At 35.2% G+C, this 19,277-nt stretch overlaps 4 protein-coding genes across 4 annotated transcripts in view; 2 read left to right on the top strand and 2 right to left on the bottom strand.

Annotated features, from left to right (window-relative positions):
* LOC143432210 (vacuolar protein sorting-associated protein 45-like) overlaps window positions 1-9,883 on the top strand; it is a 38,878-nt gene extending 28,995 nt beyond the window's left edge. The window contains exons 3-8 of the mRNA XM_076908972.1: window positions 6,617-6,766; window positions 8,326-8,705; window positions 8,784-9,056; window positions 9,127-9,291; window positions 9,370-9,599; window positions 9,684-9,883. Of these exons, the coding sequence (XP_076765087.1) occupies window positions 6,617-6,766; window positions 8,326-8,705; window positions 8,784-9,056; window positions 9,127-9,291; window positions 9,370-9,599; window positions 9,684-9,882 (1,397 nt within the window). The 3' untranslated portion in view covers window position 9,883. The remainder of the gene's footprint in view (window positions 1-6,616; window positions 6,767-8,325; window positions 8,706-8,783; window positions 9,057-9,126; window positions 9,292-9,369; window positions 9,600-9,683) is intronic.
* LOC143432211 (protein krasavietz-like) overlaps window positions 1-19,277 on the top strand; it is a 215,391-nt gene that overhangs the window by 85,497 nt on the left and 110,617 nt on the right. The window lies entirely within an intron of this gene.
* LOC143432227 (uncharacterized) lies at window positions 14,825-15,350 on the bottom strand. Its single transcript, XM_076908998.1, has 2 exons — window positions 15,341-15,350; window positions 14,825-15,297 (listed from the first exon to the last, which is right to left on the bottom strand). Exons 1-2 carry the CDS (start codon window positions 15,348-15,350, stop codon window positions 14,825-14,827), a joined length of 483 nt encoding a protein of 160 aa, XP_076765113.1.
* LOC143432226 (uncharacterized) lies at window positions 15,370-15,799 on the bottom strand. The gene is made up of 2 exons (XM_076908997.1): window positions 15,625-15,799; window positions 15,370-15,566 (listed from the first exon to the last, which is right to left on the bottom strand). Exons 1-2 carry the CDS (start codon window positions 15,797-15,799, stop codon window positions 15,370-15,372), a joined length of 372 nt encoding a protein of 123 aa, XP_076765112.1.

Here is a 19,277-nt window from a genome sequence, read left to right as displayed (position 1 = left end):
AGGACTATTTATCAAAGCAGTGTAAAATAAAAATTCATAATTATATTACAGATTTTTAAAATGTACTAGTAAAAGTGAGTGAAAGTTTAAAAATGTCTTCGCAGTACGTCTGTGATTCACATACTGTTTGCGGGTAAAATCGCGCGGTAAAATCTCTTTATGAAACTCTCGGTATTAGCATCTACTCGGTTTCTGGTTGGATTCAGGAGACAGTTGCCGGCAAATGCCGGGGCGAGAACTAGAGGAAACCGAAGGTATGCATATACACAAATGCGGTAGTGTTCTGCATAAACACCGGCACGGAACGTCTTCGACGTTTCTCGGAAACGTACTGAGTCAGGGTTTACCACAGTAAATATGTAGGACATAAACAGTGATGCTGATATAGAGTTCGAAGCTTTCGCAATAAATAAAAAGAAAAAACTATCGAAGTGAAATACGAAATACATCGAGAAATATATCAAACTTGGTGCTTGAGGTAATTTAATTTTTTGTTATGATTTTTCAACAATTTTTTAAGTATCCGTGTATTATTTTTCCGTAGTGACTTTTCTGATTTTCTGCTTCCGCGTTGAGCAATCACTTTCTGTTATATTCGGAAAAATCAATTTAATAAAATCTTTTATTTTCGTAATATTTGTGCTAAACTATATTTATTTTATCTATTACAATTGTTTTCAGTTTTATATTTATATAATATACCATAATCCATATAGCGTACTTCAAATAAAAAATAGTCGAATATTTTTTTTTTAAATATGATAGCGATTGAAACAGTCACCTTTGTGTAGCGGAACATTGAAAAATTAACAGGCAAAACATGTTCTACTTCTTTGAAGTTCTGTGTTCTCTTTGTGGGTTCAGAAACAGGTAGATCTTCATTTTGTTCCTTAGGATTAGTTTCACAATCTTCTACCCACAAAACTGTCGCTTTCTTTCCATTTAGAACTGTGTATAGTTTGAATTGAAATGAATTGAAAGGTGTACACAGTTAATAGAAAACATTACTATTCGTTTAGTCCACATTTTTGTTTTTGTAAAAATCAGTTAATAGGATAGATATCCATATATTTGTTTGTAATAATTTATTAATTTATAATTGAATTAGGCTTTTATATTGGGCCATCTGATCTTCTACTTCTGTTTCTGTCAATTCTGTTAATTGTGCAGAGTGTATTCTCGAGATCATATTCACGTCTCTTATGCCATTATTCCATGCTTCTAACAAAATTTAATGTTTTCTACGAAGTGCATGCTGACCTTTTGAAGGTTGGATTATTTGGAGTAATCGAGTAAGACCTGAAGCGGCATGCTTCGGTTAGCTATAGAATAGAAGAGGAAAGAAGGAAGGAAAAGAGAGGGGAAGAACGTTTCGTCCTGGGCCTGCTAGCGGATTCATCAGTAAGGCTACCTAGCAGGCCCTGCCTTAGACGCTGGGATATTAGGGACAGGTTAGAACTTCTATATATTGGAAAGAATGGGTCATCGGATATTTTCAGGAAAGTGTAAACGGTGCTGTCCCTCTAGTGGCGAGTGTCGAAAGGCCGCCACAGACCTCTATTTCTCCGAATTGTTCCCCATAATTATTTTGGCACTGTTTACTTTTCAGAAGAATTTTATCCATAATGACACTTTATAGTAAATATATAATAGTAATATGTTCTTATATGGTTAAATAACTGTTAAAATATTCTGTAACAGCTTTGCATAGCATTCTGACAAGTATGTCGCATTTTGTAATTTGTATCGGAAGTGTACCTCTTCGTGGAATTATACATTCATCCCAAGACAATTATCGACATGGTTTATATACATTATTAAATGTTTATTTTAAATATTGTCTGATTGTTAAAAAAATGATCGCTCTGCTGTTGAATTCCGATTTGGATAGATCCGGGGAAATCTAATGTAATACTTATCAAGACGCAAGTAATGACTAGAGAAATCTGAGCTATGGCAAAAACTAGCTAGTACTTATGTGGTTGAGAGTGAGTAAGTCAAGGTACGAAGATTAGCGGACAGGCAAAGGGTGAATAAACGGGTACAGGAGGCTAGAAGAATTGGAATTTGGGAATTATGATTAACATGTTTCTGTTGGGAAGAGCTGGTCATGCAACACTGCTCATTACTTCTGAGAAGAATGGAATTTCTATGTTTCGATCGGTGGATCGATAGTCGTAAAGAACGTCTAAAAATGTCTTCATTTCCGGTACTATCTGTCCAATTTTTCGTTTTTGATGCAATTTTATATTTTTCCATCACTCAATAACGATACCTATTGGGTTCCTTTGCCAAGTACTCGAAAAAATAATTTCCAATGAATAAATTTGCATGATCCATTACTTTCTGAAGAATTTGGCATAATTTTTATGCAGACAACTTATTTCATTGTCTTCTGAATCACTATATTTTGGAGACAATAAAGAAGATCGCTTTCGAATCATTATATCACTGCCATCACTTTCGTCACTATTATCACTTGCTGAATAACTGTCAGGATAATCTGGCAGATCATCTAAATAAAACTGACCAGTACTATCTTTTTCATTCAGCGTGAACGGTACGTTTTTCAAAATGATATAAAAATATGAGAGCTTATAAAACAAACTAATTAGTTGTAACGGCTTAACAGGCTATTGGTCTGTGAGTAAACTGATATGATTGTGATACTTCATCTACGAAAGATGCATAGCCAAAGTCACTATAACGATTCGGCGAACGCAATGGTCTTCGATCGCGTAATTTATGCACTGTTTATCGTATTTTATTTTGTTCTCTTCCATTATCACTTGATGACTGTGAAATTTTTTTAATGTTTTCAATTGATGATTCAGTTGTTGATTCGGTTAATTCATAATTATTTTTTTCCTCTGGAATATGCTCGTTAAAATTTCTAAACTCTAGATCTTCATTTAGTCATCATCTTTTCATTTTCTTCACCGAAGGTAACATTGCAGCTCACTTGTACTTCACTCGTTCCGTAACCTATGATATATGAACTCGTCTTCATATAGAATGAAAATTGTCCCGTAGCTTTCCTAGTCGATCATTGTTCACTTTTCTTTAGAAATATTTATTTATGCTATCCAAATATTTGGATTTATTTTATTTCCAGTTTCCTTCCGTCTCTACCATCTTTCATGTGCAATTGTTCCAACTAATTTGTTATAGTTAAAATAATAATGGTTAAAATATTTTGGTCTTTATCTCTCATGTATTACTATACTCATGATCTATTAGCCATTTGGTTGAATATTTACGATCAGACCTGAGATAACACAATAATGTGATCGGGGGATCTAAAGATTCTCCCATGATTGCACGTTTTTTCGGTGGAAACTTTATTTTTTCGCACAGGATGTGGAGACATAAATGTCATATTGCCTTCTTACGAGAGGCATCTGGTGGTGGCCCTTCTTAGCTTTAGTTCTTTCCCCTTCGGTGCAGATCCAGAGAATTTCGAGACTAATGGCCAAAGGGCACTTCTTCTAGCCGCGCTGTTTTTTCAACTATCTTATCAATGGTTTCTCTCGCTTTTGTATAATCCATTTTCCTAAAGCTAATATGTTTTTATGGGCATTTGCTATGAACAAGATTACTTTCTTTTTCTTTTTATCCTCTCGAGGAACTTGACGTTCTTTCGTTTCAGGGATCACAGAGATCACATTTTCGGTTCATCTACTTCCATGTTTGATACCTACAATGCTTATTATTGCTTCTGATTCTATTACAAGTATCGATTGCTCTTGCACTTTCCACAAGGATCTGCACTTCTCGTTCTGTTCGTAACATCTTGGTGTTTGGTATTGCCCACGGGTTTTCGGAATGAATACCGAAGGTTCAAGCTTGGCCGTTTTTGCACAACGGTGTGCCGACTAAGAAACTGTGTTCTAATGATCGAAGGACCACCATCCTGATGGTGGAAGGAACAAAACTAAGATTCTGGGTTCTGTATTACTCTTTATTGTGCACATCTTGACCGCTGGAGCGCTAAGTCAGTTCTGCCGTCTCCCAGCGCGTTCCGGAAAAATTACAATTCTAACTATGTCGTTGTGGGGGGTTGAGACACACGGATAGGTCCAAAAATCAAACTATTTGGAGTGGTGAGGGAAACGGCCGAATTATACTATTAGACAAAATCTAAACTAAGTGGCCGCCCCTAAACCGAGCTCGCGGAAATTCCGTATGTCTCCATCAACGACCGGAGTCAGCAATAACCTTAAGAGACACTTCAGCTGTGAGATACATGAGACAAAGAAGTAAATCAACCGAAGGGTTTCTCGCATAATAAGAGGAGATGGAAACTCTAGTACTGGAAAAGCTATAAATGCCATGGTCCCAAAATAATTATCGTTGCTCTGAACCGAACTAAGACTAATGACTATTTACAAACGGGCAAGAGCCCCTAATAACTAACGCCAAGGTGGGTGACATAGCCCACAATAAACAAAATAAACAGACGGAAAACTGGTGCAGTCGTCTTTAACTTTTTGTGCATGATTTCAGAGAGATTTGAGATTAGTTTAACCGAGGATGGATTTTATTTTGAACGGTTGAGAAATGAAATCGATTGTATTTATGAAGAAATTAGTGGTAAAGAAAATGAAAGCAATGATGAAAATAGTGCCATAATATTAGATGTAAGAAATCAGAAAATTCGAATAATAGGCAGCGAAAGTGAAAGTGATGCTCCGTAAAACATACTGCATTATATGTTAAAAGAAGATAATAAAATTCATGCCCGGCCTGGGCATTTTAAAAGACTTGAAGGACCACAGATATCCTCATAATGCCAAAGAACTGTAAATCAAATAATAATCGAAAGGAACAATTATGCTGCAATAAAATTAGAAGGGAAGACACTGTCATCACGTTGGGCGTTCATCGCAGTTATTATAAATGTGGGGACAATGCCACATTAAATTTTATCCCAATACGTTTACAAGAGATAGATTTATCATAATTCTACAACATAGTTTCAGCACTAACACTACAACACTATAAGCTAATAAGTGGCTACCTCGATTATGTGATTCAAAATTTTTCAATTATTTCATACCGAATGAATAAATTTGTGTTAACGAATCTGTTGTAAGTTTCAAAAGTCGAGTTTTATATCAACCAAATGTGGTATTCGCATCTATACATTAACAGATTCCAATACAAGCTATATTTATGGAATTCTGGCTTATTAAAGAAGTAAGTCACATAACACAAACATTGATAAGACCGGACCTTCCGATATCAACTGGAATTCCATTATACCTATACAAAATGTTAGTAAATAAAGTACCCGGTGCGTAGGATCATCATATGTTTACAGACCGTTGTTATACCAGTTATATTGTAGTTATGAATTACATAAATTAAAGTGCCATTTGATTGGAACAATGTTAACATGTTCAACCCGATCACTGATGGTGGTCCATACTCCACCTAGTTCTCTCCGTCTGGCACCATGGACTGAAAGAAGAAAATCTGCTAGTATCAGACGCGAGGGATTCAGCGGACAGTTCAGAATTTCGCCTAAGTAGAAATTGGAAAGAAAAAGAGTACTAGTTAGAAGGCCGCCAAAGATGTGATTTGTCGCGTCGCGACAACGGTCGCCTTCTTAATTAAAACCAAGTTCTAAATATTACTTACCTTTTTTTATTATTTTATCTTTACTAAGTACCAAGAATAGGGCCATAAAGGTTGTTTTAGAATTTGTAACGATTCGCACCTTTAATACCTTAACTCAATAGGTAAAGACGTGCTATAAACTGAAAAGGCTTAATTAACATGCCACCCGACCGCTTTAGCCCAAGCAGTTCTTTCCGGGGTCTTACCCCTGCTACCGGGTAACTACTATCTCCATATCAAAGGAGGGCACCTCACACCAAAGCTGACTGGCCGATCGCTAAACCCACACTTCGTATATAAGTTTGTACAAAATGTAAAATAGCATTATTATTAAACTACAAACGTTCCAACAGTAATTTACCCAACTTAACATTCTAATCTAAAATATTAAAACCAAAGAAAAAAGTCGTCTTTGATATCCAATCACCTATTAAGCAAGGCTAAACTTCGCATAAAGCGATTTATATACATGCGTAACACTGCATATTTATGAAACGGAATGTTATTTGTGTATTATAAATATTGTAATATATGTATTTCTAAATAAATATAAATAAATATTATAAAACAATATGAAATGTTGTTGGAAATGGTTGCGTAAAGTAAAAGTTTCTTATAATTCTTCAGAGCAAAATTATTTATTCTTAAGGACACCCGACATGACATCTGGGGTCCTCTCGCTTAAGAAAAAAATGACAGCACAAAGTGTTTTTCTGAAAATCTTCAAATGTTTTTCTTTCTGTCGTGAGAGGTCACTGCGCTCAAACGGTGAAACCTAACGAAATAATTACATTATTTATTGATTAATTGATTTAAAATGAATAACAATATATGTATAAATTATTATCTTTCATTATATGGGGGCGTTACATTAGGTATATTCAGTTGGAGGCCCGCTCGAATCGATAAGTCTTTTTTACCTTTTACTCCTGTAAGCGTATCGATGTGTACGTTGCGTATATGTGACATCATTAATTGTTGCATTATTTTCCAGACTTCAGTAATATCATCGCAAAGGCTGACATCAAACTATTGGCTGAAAGCGATGAACAAGAAGTAGTGAGAGAAGTTCACGAATATTATGCAGATTACTTGGCTGTTAATCCTCATTTATTTTCACTTGGAATTAACGCGTGTTCACAAGGTAATATATTTAATTATGAATTTGGTGAGTATAATATTTATTAGTATTATAAGGTTAGGTCAAGTTAATTGTTAAGTGTACTAATACTACTTATGAAAAATTACATCAAGTTAGTGGAAGTAATTGTTTATAGTAAAGTCAATAAGATATTCGGGGTGTCTCGAGAAAATAGATGTACTTATCTGCTCGGTTTCCGAAACCATTAATTTCAAGGCTCACCCTATATTTCATCACGAGATTTATGCACGGTCGAGGTGACTGCTATTTTTGAGAAAGGTTTTAATTTTTTCTACCATCTGGGTGCCAAACTTAGATGGTACGTGAATTTACGCATACTTTGCAATTTCTGGACTTCACTTTGTTTCAATAGCATGCACCGTCTTGTAAATCTCATCACTTTCTATAACCCTTAAGATTACTCAAACAGACTGCGATCACATGGACCTCCAATAGATTTCCGACGGACTTTCACTCGTATTTTCCTCCTCCTTTCTGTACTTTCCCGCGCTTTATAGTATCTTCCCGCTCTTTTCTTCTGTTTACCTTTCCATTTATCCAATCCACCATCTCGACACACCCTCAGATCAAAGGCCTTGCCGATCACCGACCTACAACTTCCACTTCCATCAGTCCATCTACCCCCGACGACTTCAATCGACTCCATATAATCAGACAGATCTTCGCCTTCAAAATCATTCTATAAACTCATTTCAACCCACGCATCATTTAACCTTAAAATACTTGTATATAGTGTGAAATGGTTGTGAAATATAAGTTAAACCTTGAGAAACAGATAGTTGATCTTGGTAGCTATCAAGTGCCCAGAACGATAAGTTTGACGGTACACAAAAAAAAAGGAGACATTTATATTCCGATTGAAAACAGATTAAATGTTTGATGTGAAATACTTCTACATATAGTCCATCAAAATTTGAATTTCCGGTTTGGACATCTTTTTTTTGTTAGTAGGAGTATTTTTATTCGGCATGGTATTATTTAAAATAGTCTATATACACAATGGTGTATTATAAATATTATATTCAGAAAACTGTGTCTTCTCGAAGAGGTTGGAAAAATGTCTGTTAACAAATTTCTTCTTCTCCACTTTAAAACCAATTTTGTTTTCTTTTATATTATGAGGTTAGCCATATCCTCTATACCATCATTTTTTTTATTTGCACTGAAAATTAATTCTCCCTTATCTACATATCTATCTCTAATTTTTTATCATCCTTTCTTCTTCGTTTGGACTTTTTGAATCTATTCGATGTTGAGAAACTGCATTCTTAATATTGAAACAACGTTTCGATAAAAGCCTAAATATCATTAATACTATAATAGATGTTATTGTTCGGATAAATATTACAGATATCAGATGACCTCGAAGAAAATTGTTGTTACCCCTACTAGATGCATTTTCTCAAAATGGCATAAACTTTTCTTATCATTAGTAATTTGTTTATTTTCAATAACTGCGGACATAATATTTATACTTATTATTGTAAAATAGTAGAGTCGTTGTATATTAGTGACATTATTATTTTTGTTCTTTTGTTAAGGTCTACTTTGGAATCCAGTACACTTGCATAGAACCGTTTTAGGCATAATTTCAGTACTACTATCACTGAGAAGATGTCCTTATATACGTTACCAAAGTAGCTCTGAAATGGCCAAAAGATTGGCAGAAAAGATACGCGAAGTTCTGAGTAAAGAATCAAGTTCATTTGAATTCAGACAAGATTCTACTCCAATTTTATTATTAGTTGATAGAAGAGATGACCCTGTAACACCTCTGTTAAATCAATGGACTTATCAAGCAATGGTTCACGAATTATTAACCATCAACAACAATCGAGTTAATTTATCGCATGTCAAAGGTATTTCAAAAGAATTAAAGGAAGTTGTTCTTAGTGGAGAGCATGATGAATTTTATGCAAATGTAAGGACTTCTTGATTATTTCTTTATTGTTTTTGCTCTCGATTTATTACCATTGTAACTGAAAATATGTTTGAGTAGAATTTGTATCTTAACTTTGGTGAAATTGGACAAACGATAAAGGAATTAATGGATGAATTTCAAAAAAAAGCTAAAAAACACCAGAAGGTAGAAAGCATAGCTGATATGAAAAATTTTGTCGAAACTTATCCATTATTCAAAAAATTGTCTGGAACTGTATCGAAACATGTAACAGTAGTAGGAGAGCTTTCTTCGCTGGTGGGAAAACATAATTTATTACAAGTATCTGAGCTAGAACAGGAACTTAGTTGTCAAAGTGACCATTCTATGCAGGTACAGTAAATAAATTATATATCTTTTTAAATCTATAATTACCATTTAAATATATTTATTTTTACTACAGCTACAGAAAATAAAAGAACTTATTAACAGTCAACAAATACGACCAATTGATAGTGTGAAATTGGTCATGCTGTATGCTCTTCATTATGAGAAACATGCAAATAATGCTATTAATGGATTACTAAATTTATTAAGAAACACGGGAGTTTCAGAAAAATATATTAGGGTATACAAAACATTAACATAATTGTCTTATAAATTCAATACAAGTGTGGAAATTAACTATTCAATAATAATGTTTCAGCTGGTACACAGCATATTGCAATATAGTGATATTAATGCAAGACAAAGTAATTTATTTGATCGTGAATCCGTGGCTAAAATAACTAAAAAGTTATTCAAAGGTTTAAGTGGAGTTGATAATATTTATACTCAGCATACACCTTTATTAAATGAAACACTTGAAGATTTAATAAAAGGAAAGTTAAGTTCGCAAACATTTCCATATCTTGGTAATACAATGATGTCCAAAAGGTAAATTTTGTAGAATACATAAAATTGAAAATTGAAATTGTTGCATTTTATAAAGAATATTTATTATACGTGTACTATTTTTAGGCCACAAGACATCATCGTTTTTATGATAGGAGGAACAACGTACGAGGAAAGCCTTACAGTTTATAATTTAAGTAAACAATATCCTGGAATAAAAATTATTCTAGGGGGTACTACTATTCATAATTCAGCAAGTTTTTTTGAAGAAATTCAGCAAGCGACATCGGGTATCATATCAAAATACAAAAACAACAACAATTAAATATATATATATTTATTTTTACTATTCGAGATTATGATTATTCAAATGTTACACATATTCCTTTATAATAACTGCTTAAAAGAAAATTATAGCAAATTGAAAATTATAGTAAATTTGGAAGGCATTTATTTCTTCAATTTTACCATCTTACTCGTTATTGATAAATTTTTCATCTTCAAAATTGAATTCTCCTTTACTGATAACTATAAAATTACATAAATATATTGTAGTCTTAATATTATCATAAATATCAAATATAAGAATGACACACATTTAAAAAAAATGCTAAGGAGAACATTTCTGATGTTTAGTTTATTCCTTTAAATATTCTACTTTTTTTCTTATACATGTTGTTCCTTCTAATCTTAAATAGGAATATAAAATTTCTAACTGAACAAATACTTTTAATGTTCTGTCCCTTTATGCGTATATTATTTGTCAGGGATTCTCCCATGTGTGTTTCCCGTTCTACAGTGTTTAGGGTAAGTGCGAATAGTTCGCCATGGTTCTTTTACCAGAAAGTTTGTCATCTTACCCACTGCATAGTCAGACTTTTCGATAACACCTTACTCTAAACGTAACATCCACGACTGACATAGAACTCGTCGCACTATCCTATATCGACCCGGTGACGGATACAGATCACAGATATCTATAACATATTTCTACGTATATATCCTTGGTCGTTCTGTGTTCCAATTTCTCCTCGTTATTCCCTCTTCAAGATGCTCTTTGTGCCAATTTTCACATCCATGTCTCCTGCAAAAATCATCTTTTCTCCTTTTTCTACATTCATAAACTCTTACATTCTATCTTAAATTTTTTATACCATCTGCATAGTATATAGTCCAAATATTCCATACAGTTCCTTTTCTGTAGTCTAGGCCCTCTATCATTATTTTTTTACTTCCTAGGGTTTCTCTTAACTCACGTGATTATATTCCCTTTTCTCTCTGCTTCTAGTATAACTAGGTGGTTGGTATCTCCACATATATCCTTTTTTGGTATATACTTTCCTAACTTTCTCTTATCCTCCTTTCATTTCGATTTCTATTGATCTTATAATATTAAATCTCTCTGCGTATTCCTAAAATTCCTAATATTACTTAATACTCCTGTGTATTCCCGTGATATTAAAAAATAACACATTCCCTCTATTCTATCAATTTTAATTAGATTTTGCTATTTCTCTTAGTTATTTTACTTGATTCTGCATCAATTCCTACCATTCTATTTACTTTTCTCCTATACTAATATTTTCAGATTCTCAATTTACTTGTCTTCCTTTGTCTTTCTTTTACCCTTCGTGTTAAGTCATGATTCAGATAGATTTTATTCTTTCTTAGTTTACTTTTCCTTTTCATTGCTTCTTACTTATCATCTTTTATTTTACACCTGGCATTTATTCGTTTATACATTTACAATCTAATTCCTTTCCCTTTAAATAACTCTTCTGTACTTTCCTTAATCTCCTTTTCTTATATCTTCACTTCCTTAATTACCACATTCTCTCGCCTTTTCCTTTTCTCTTGTCATTATTACATTATTTATCCACCATTATTATCCACCACTTGTTTTTGTATTGACGAATACTCAAACGGCACTTCTGTGAACAACTTAATATTCTACAAAAAAAAATTGTTTGGTTTTGTCCTTGTAAGATTTTCTGCAGTAACACCTCCACTAATTATAGAGAAGGGGATAGGTACACACATACCAACTTTGTCTCCATCTCTCTTGCACACACGGAAACATGCAAGATCATTTTCAACAATATGCTTTTAACATTTTGTTGTCAATTCTGCTTTCGCTTTTCAATCGCTTTACAACATTTTTTCGTTGGACTTTGGATTTGTTGTATTTTTTTTAGAATAGTAGTAATATGTTTTCAATTGTTACACCTATCTACTAACGAAAGTATTCGACTTGAAAGAAACCAGTTTACGAACGAAATAGTAAACTGATTTTCTGGTTTCTGAAAATATATTATATATAAGAACAATAATTTACCATCATTTTGGAAATTTGTACTTAGCCTTTCAATAAAATGAAAGTTTTATGATTTTTAATTGAACATAATTTGGATCGGTACAAATATCAGTGTCCAATTGTGATGGGCCTAAGAGATTATTTTCACCTGAAATTTCCCTACAAAGTGATTTGCCATTTACTTGGTCTTTAGGTTTTTTGATAAAATTGCTTAACTTTGTTTGTCTCTTCTTAAGTCAACCTCGCTTTCTTTTTACTTCTTCCTTTTTTGAGCCCCCAATTCATAAATTCTCTACATACTATACACATTTTTAATACACATCGATATATAATATATTCTGTAGTAAATATTATATAATCACGACCCCGGACGAGTGACGACCTGGAAAAGTCCTGCAACGACCCCAACCGCTACCCTGCCGTCCTTAATGGTAACCAGAAATATTCCCGAGCAATGCCGAAACGCACAGCCCACTCCACCAAGGACCCCCAGGAGAATCGTGGAAGCCGCAGAACCACGGCTTCAATCACGTAGCAAGCAACTTAGCGAGCGACAACCCGTACCAATCATTGCGGGCGATAAATTGTAAAGGCGTTCCCAGCAGGATGTGTAAAGAGTGAGTCTTGATTTGTTAAAGTATCCCATTCCTTGTTTTGTAATTTATTTATCGTATCTTGTTATTATATTATATTATTTGTTAACGGTAGCGGTAGTCACGTGCGCCGACTACCTGCTTACATAATCGTTGCGTGCGAGAGTTGAAGTGTTTGCTCTCGGTCGTTGTGCGTGTGTGTTAAGTACACATCGGCTGATTACGCGTACTTCGAATATTGCACTAGGTGCCATCTGATGTTTCGAAGGACTACTCAATATTTTAGAACTGATTAAATTGAGTTATGTAGCTGGCTGATTAAGCTCTGAAATAACTCCACGTTCAATACTAATATGTAAATTAATAGTGCATGATGTCCTAATCTAAAAAATATAATATGTCAATAGTTTTTACAATATTTAGAAAATTGATGACATATCATCATTGTTCACACATTCCGTACATCTTCTCTTGGGCTATCTTGCTGTTCTATCAGTAGAAGGCACAGTTTTGTTACTAGTCTCTTAAAGATTCCATTTGAAGTCTACACGGTGGCTACTTTTGTGATGCCGCCCGGACTGGGATGTAGCTGCACGATCCTTCCCAACCTCCATGCAAAGGGGGTAGGTTGTCCTTCTTAATGATGATTAGTGCATCCGTAGCTAATTTGCTAGTCGGATGATGCTGCAATTTGAATCTTTGCTGCTTTTGATGTAGGCATTCCTTCTGCCACCGTTGCCAAAAATGCTGGAACATTTGTTGGATTAACTGAAATCTACTAAGTCTGTTTGTTGGAATATCTGTTACGTCATGCGTTGGCAGGGTGTTTAATATAGGGCGACAATAATTCTTCGAAAGTTAATTTCTGATCACCAATTACACGTTTTAAATGGTGTTTTGCAGATTTAACTTCCATTCAATACCTTCTTGACTTAATGATTCTGATGTTCTCTTGTCGTGATCCTTATTCTTAAGTAATGCGTCTAATTCAGTCAATTCGTTTCGCGCACCAACGAAATTTGTATCGTTGTCTGACATGATTTTTTTACACCTACCTCCTCAAGTTATAAATCGTCGCAAATAATTTAAAAAGGAGTTGGTGCTTAGGTCGGTTGCTAACTCTAAGTGTACGGCTGTCGTAACAAAACAGATGAATATACATTGTCGCGGACTACCACACGGAATTCTCACGTCGATATTTCTTCTCCCAGGTTGTAAGGGTCGAATCGAACGCGGTTGTTCGTGACGCTGTCTGCCAACTTAATATTGGACAGTGTATTATAATTGCATATTCGTTCGTTTATGTTTCTCTCACAATTCAACAATTTTTGTGAGAGGTTGTTCGTCCGTTGTTAGTCGAGGATTGTGTCTATCAGACTGACTGGACGATTCACTAGATTTTTAAGAGCTCGTCCATAGTTCCCTTCACCATGTAGGAGGTGGACACTGTTGGCATTTGCCGAAACGATACAAATTACCAATCAGTGTTCCCCTTCGAGTATCGTCCACACCCTGTTATACGCCTGAGACGCGCGTTCGTCTCAAGAGGTTGGGAAAAACCACTATATGGGTGTTTCGACGGTAACACCACTGGGCGTTTCTGATCATAACTTATGACGGCGTTTTCTAAATGTCCGCCCACCTTGATCATTCCCTTGTTGTCCAAGAATACATTTAAAGTTCTGAGGGAGTTAAATTTTGGAAGTGGTTGGCCTGATCCTAATAATTGCCTGTCGTGTCCAAACGATTAGTATTAAGCAAGACATTCTAATCGGTCTCGTTCGATATCGTTAAGATGTACGGAGAGTCCGATGATGTAGTGAGAGCCCTTCTTTCGAGTTTGGCTCGCATATTTCGCACGAGTTTGCAGCAATACGCGATTGATCGGATTAACCGGCTATAATTCGAAAATTTTCTGAAAATACTTGTTTCGTCTGTGGTGACTATCATTATGGCCTTGGATACCCTTTCCTCCGGAGGATTTATTGGGTCTGTTACTATTTTTGGCCATATGCTGGAATCTTTCGTCAACCAAGTGGGGCCGGTCTGACGTCTCGCGAGATTAAATCAGTCGGGTTTGTCTTACTCTGAATCTGTGACACTCGGTAATAGCAATGCATCACATAATTCTAATCTTGGCAATGAAACTAATTTGAGTGGTCCTACTCTAGATTTGGAACATAATAAATGTGATGACCACTGGCTTGAGTTACTTCGTGCGCGCAGGTATATACATGCTCCGTACGACTTCTGGGAGGCGTCGGAAAAACTGTGTATTTCTACCTACACTCTTCCGACTGGAAATGTACAACGTGGAACCCTTATTAATTCTAATTATTCGATCTATTGTTTATAATGAATTATTGCGTATATAACTCTTGCGAGACTAACTGATCCCAACATGATTGAATTTGCCACAACTGTTGCAAAATTAACTTAGCTGTGGTTATTATTAAGCTAATTAATCCTAATAGATCAAAAATCTGCGCGATCTCTGACAGGATGATACGTTTCGTTATGCGATTACTATGTGACGGTGTTATCGGGAATCTTAGTTCGTCTGTATGTCGTGTCTGTAACCATAATAAACCCAATGTTTTTGGATTCTTATCCGTAATAATTTCCTTGCTACGATTTGCTAATTCCTGTATATCTGGACAATTGGTTGCCCATTTCCCAAGCTCCATGCCTGCTTGCGCAAAAATACGCCAAAGATCAACTTTTATTTTAGCAATTTCTGATACGGCCTGAGTCCCTGTTAACAAATCATCTACATAGAAATCGTTGATTACTATCTGACTGATCTCTGGACATGAATGAGCGCAATGTAGTCCTATCTCATGAAGTATTTGTTAAGAATCGTGCGGAGGCGGCACCATAAGTCATCGTATTCCATTCATATTCCTTAATAGGATGCTGGTGGCTCTGATTGCCATAAGATCTGCTGAAGCCTTCTGTCTTGCTGACTCACTAAAATTTGCCGATACATTTTTTCTATATCAGTTGACAGAACGTATTTGTGGCACCTGAATCTAATGAGAATTAAAACTAAGTCGTTTTGAATTGTCGGTCCTATTAAGTGCGTGTCATTTAACGAAATGCCTGTTGAAGTTTTTGCTGATCCGTTTAAAAACAATGCGAATTTTTGTTGCCGTGCTACTATTCTTTGTTACGGCATGGTGTGGGAGATAATAAGCGGATTCCCTGTTAGTAGGGGACACTACGATCTGTGCCATGTGTCCTAACTTCTCACATTCTAACATAAACTTTGAACATTCTTCTGGTAAACCGAATTGTCTTTGTAATTTTTTCTCTAATGCATAAAATCGTCTCATCACCTGCTCTCGGGAAATATCTAACTTATTGATGTTGGTCTTGAAAGGTACGATGTATCGTCCGTTTTCAGTCCTACGCGTATTTTCTCAAAAATGGGTCTCACATTCGTCAGTTAAGATGTTGTCCTGTGCTTCGACTTCTTCTAATACCCAAAACTTATCTAATTGAATTTTCAAGTCGTTGTTTATAATTAAATGGCATCTGTTAATCGTAGGTTGGGGTTTGTTTGCCCAAGTTACTGCATTACTGATAACCCATCCTAATTGTGTTTTCTGACCGATTAACTCTGCTCGTATTTTTCCTTGCTCTACACATAATAGTGGTCAAAACAAGCTTGATCCTATCAGCATAACTATAGGCCGCGTAATATTAAATTCGAGGTTTGTTAATTTCATGTATGTTGGAATGTCTATCTGCTTACAAGCTAAAGTGAAGTTTGGTATATCTGAAGTGATCGTATTTATGGTTAAACAATTTAAAATTGTTTTGAATTTATTCGTAGTTCATTCTACATCTATCCTTGCGCGCCTCTGAACGGAATTGATTGCCTTCCCTAGGCCCGACACGGTGGATTATATAGGAACTATTCTAACGCTTAATCGCTTACAAAATTCAGTAGTTATAAAATTCGCCTGAGATTCTAAATCTAATAGAGCTCGACAATGATGAATATCGACTTTATTATCTCGTACATGCATAATTGCAATTGGTAATATCGTGCAATTTAGTAAATTATTTGAGGCGAATACTACACTAGACTCTTCCTTGGAAGACACGCAACTAGTCATTGGCTTCGATGGATGAATGTCTGAGCGGTGCAATAATGAATGATGTTTTTTGTCGCAAATTTTACACCTAATACACGTGCTAGCTTTTACTCTATGGCTCACTTCTAAGCAGTTGAAGCAGATCTGAGCATTCTGAACTAGCTTTGTTTTTTGTAATGCTTCTAAGTTTTGGAATTTTTCATATTGAAATAAATAATAAATACCTTGCGCACTTTAAAAATATTGAAAATTGTTCATATGTAGGCATTTCTGAATGTGGCGAAACTTTTCAATTCGGGTTTGAATACTATTGAATCGCTGGTAGCGTACCGTATTAGTTGCTAATCGTTTCTGAAGCGCACCTATTTTTTTGATGTCTGCATTTTCTGTAAAGAAAGTTTGTAACCGCGTCAACGCTGCCTTGATAATACCGCGTTCCGCGATCAATAATTTTAATTCGCTGTTCATTTTGAAATACTGTCGCAAGAAATGGAAGGAATGGACTTACTACTTGGATGACTTCTAATCGGTACTAAGCTGTTCGCTGCAGCCTCCACGGTAGTCAGCTCCTTCCAGATGCAGTTGATTTTGAATATCGATGAAACTGGATGCAGCTCGGACGTCAGCTTCTCGTGTTGTTACCCTTCCTGATTGAAGGTACTGAGGGCTTGGCTTCCGGTTCGGCTTTTTTAGGTCTCCTTGAGGATTTCGTTCCTCTGCACTAGATTTTAGATCCAACGGTCGTCTCAGTATCTGGCTCGAAGGACCAAATGTTAAGTACACGTCGGCTGATTATGCGTACTTCGAATATTGCACTTCTGATGTTTCGAAGGACTACCCAATGTTTTGAGACTGATTGAATTGAGTTCTATAGCTGGCTGATTCAACTTTAAAATAACTCTTTGACTACTGTGTCTTAAATTGAATTGGTTAATTGCTGATAATTCTTGCAAATTAACTGAACAATTCTGCCTAAAATGTACAAGGTTACGTAATTTAATACTTCGCAGTCCCCACTTCGGGTTTCCCCAAGTGACTGGCCCACGAGGGAGGTGCGAGGTTTCCTCATTAACCAACTCCAAGTCATCTCCTTCCAGCTTGCCCAAAGTGCGTTACATTTGAAAGCGGGAATGATGGGGGTGGTCGCTGATAGACGAAAGTTTCGCAACAGCGTAGATATTCCGCCAGGTCAAGTTTACCTCAACGGTACGGATCCGCGTATTATAATTTTAAAAGTATTTTAAATTCTAAATCGCGCATCTATTTTATAGAGTTTTAATACTGGTCGATTACTTAATGCCACTTTTAGCTGATTAAATGCGTGCCTTTCATTTTTTGCTTATACTGGAAATTTTAAAATGTTTGTCAAAGGCCGCGGGGCCATTGATCATTTATAATAAATTTACGGAAGTATCCCGTCAATCCAGGAAATATTTGTACCTGCTTTATATTGCCAGATTCGGAAAATTTCATTAAAATGACTCGCACATTACACTTGTAGCACTTCACATTTTCAGTCTTCATGGACAACTAGTACTAACATGATTCTCTTTGTCTCAATTATAACACTGCCTCGATGTTTGTGCAGTCTCCTTAATTTCCTTAACTTCTTTTTGTCACTGTTTAAAATTCGTTCCAGTCTTTTTTTCACAACTGCATCTCAATTGCATCCTTTCCTTAAGCGTCGGCTCAAATACTTCCACAAGACCTCCCATCGCTTGAAATCGATGTAAACGTACTCTATCTTGTAAGAAAACATCAGGTATACCATCTACTATATAACTATTAATTTCGCCCTCTGGAAGCGGTACTTGAATTGCTAAAATTATTTTATGGAACAATCCATCCAAGGTGGCAGAATGGGCATCCTAATAAGAAACAATATCACTCTATCCACAGAAAACAACATAGTACTAAAAACAACTTCAATATCACTACCAAACCACAAAAAATTAATGATCACAGCAGTATATGCATTGGAAAACCATAAAAAAGAATTCAGTGCAGAATTGTAAAACACAGTCACATTATTCACAAAAGACCACAACAAAACATATTTTATTTGTTATTAACTGAAGACTCCAATGTGAAACATAAAAAATGGGAAAACGACACTTGAAAACTGGCTCCAACACAACAAAATCAAACACAACTTACAACTCAAAAGTTCGGATCTACCTCATAACCACACAGAAATTCATACATAGGCTCAAGAATACAATTCCACAACACAAATAATTCACTAATAAAAACAATATCATTCAACAGCAAGCACACTGCACTAAAAATCACAATAAGCATACAAAATCTGCAATATAGAAACAAACACCGCAAAAAAAAATATAATTTCAACAAAATAGACTGGACCAACTTCAAAAAATGGCAACAAAAGTAACAAAAAACATAAAAATCCCAAACATCAAAAACCTTACAAACATAGATATTGACAAAGGTATTGAAGCAATAAAAGTAGCACTTAAAGACACTACAGACAATACAGTCTCTACACACAAAACTTCAAATTTGGCAGAAATATACATTAACAGGAGAATAAAACGACTACAAAAAATAAAAAGCTAAACACTAACACAACTAAACAATATCAAACGACCAAACAAATATCATTTAAACCACTTAATGTCCACACTCTCCAGCCTACTAAAAATAACTTAACACAAGATAAACAAAGAATTTAAAAAGTCAACCAGTC

The sequence above is a fragment of the Xylocopa sonorina genome, unplaced genomic scaffold (genome assembly GCF_050948175.1).
Source record: "Xylocopa sonorina isolate GNS202 unplaced genomic scaffold, iyXylSono1_principal scaffold0059, whole genome shotgun sequence".
NCBI classification, from domain to species: domain Eukaryota; kingdom Metazoa; phylum Arthropoda; class Insecta; order Hymenoptera; family Apidae; genus Xylocopa; species Xylocopa sonorina.
The sequence above is the reverse complement of the archived record's forward strand: the minus strand, read 5'-3'. Positions and strand labels throughout refer to the sequence as shown.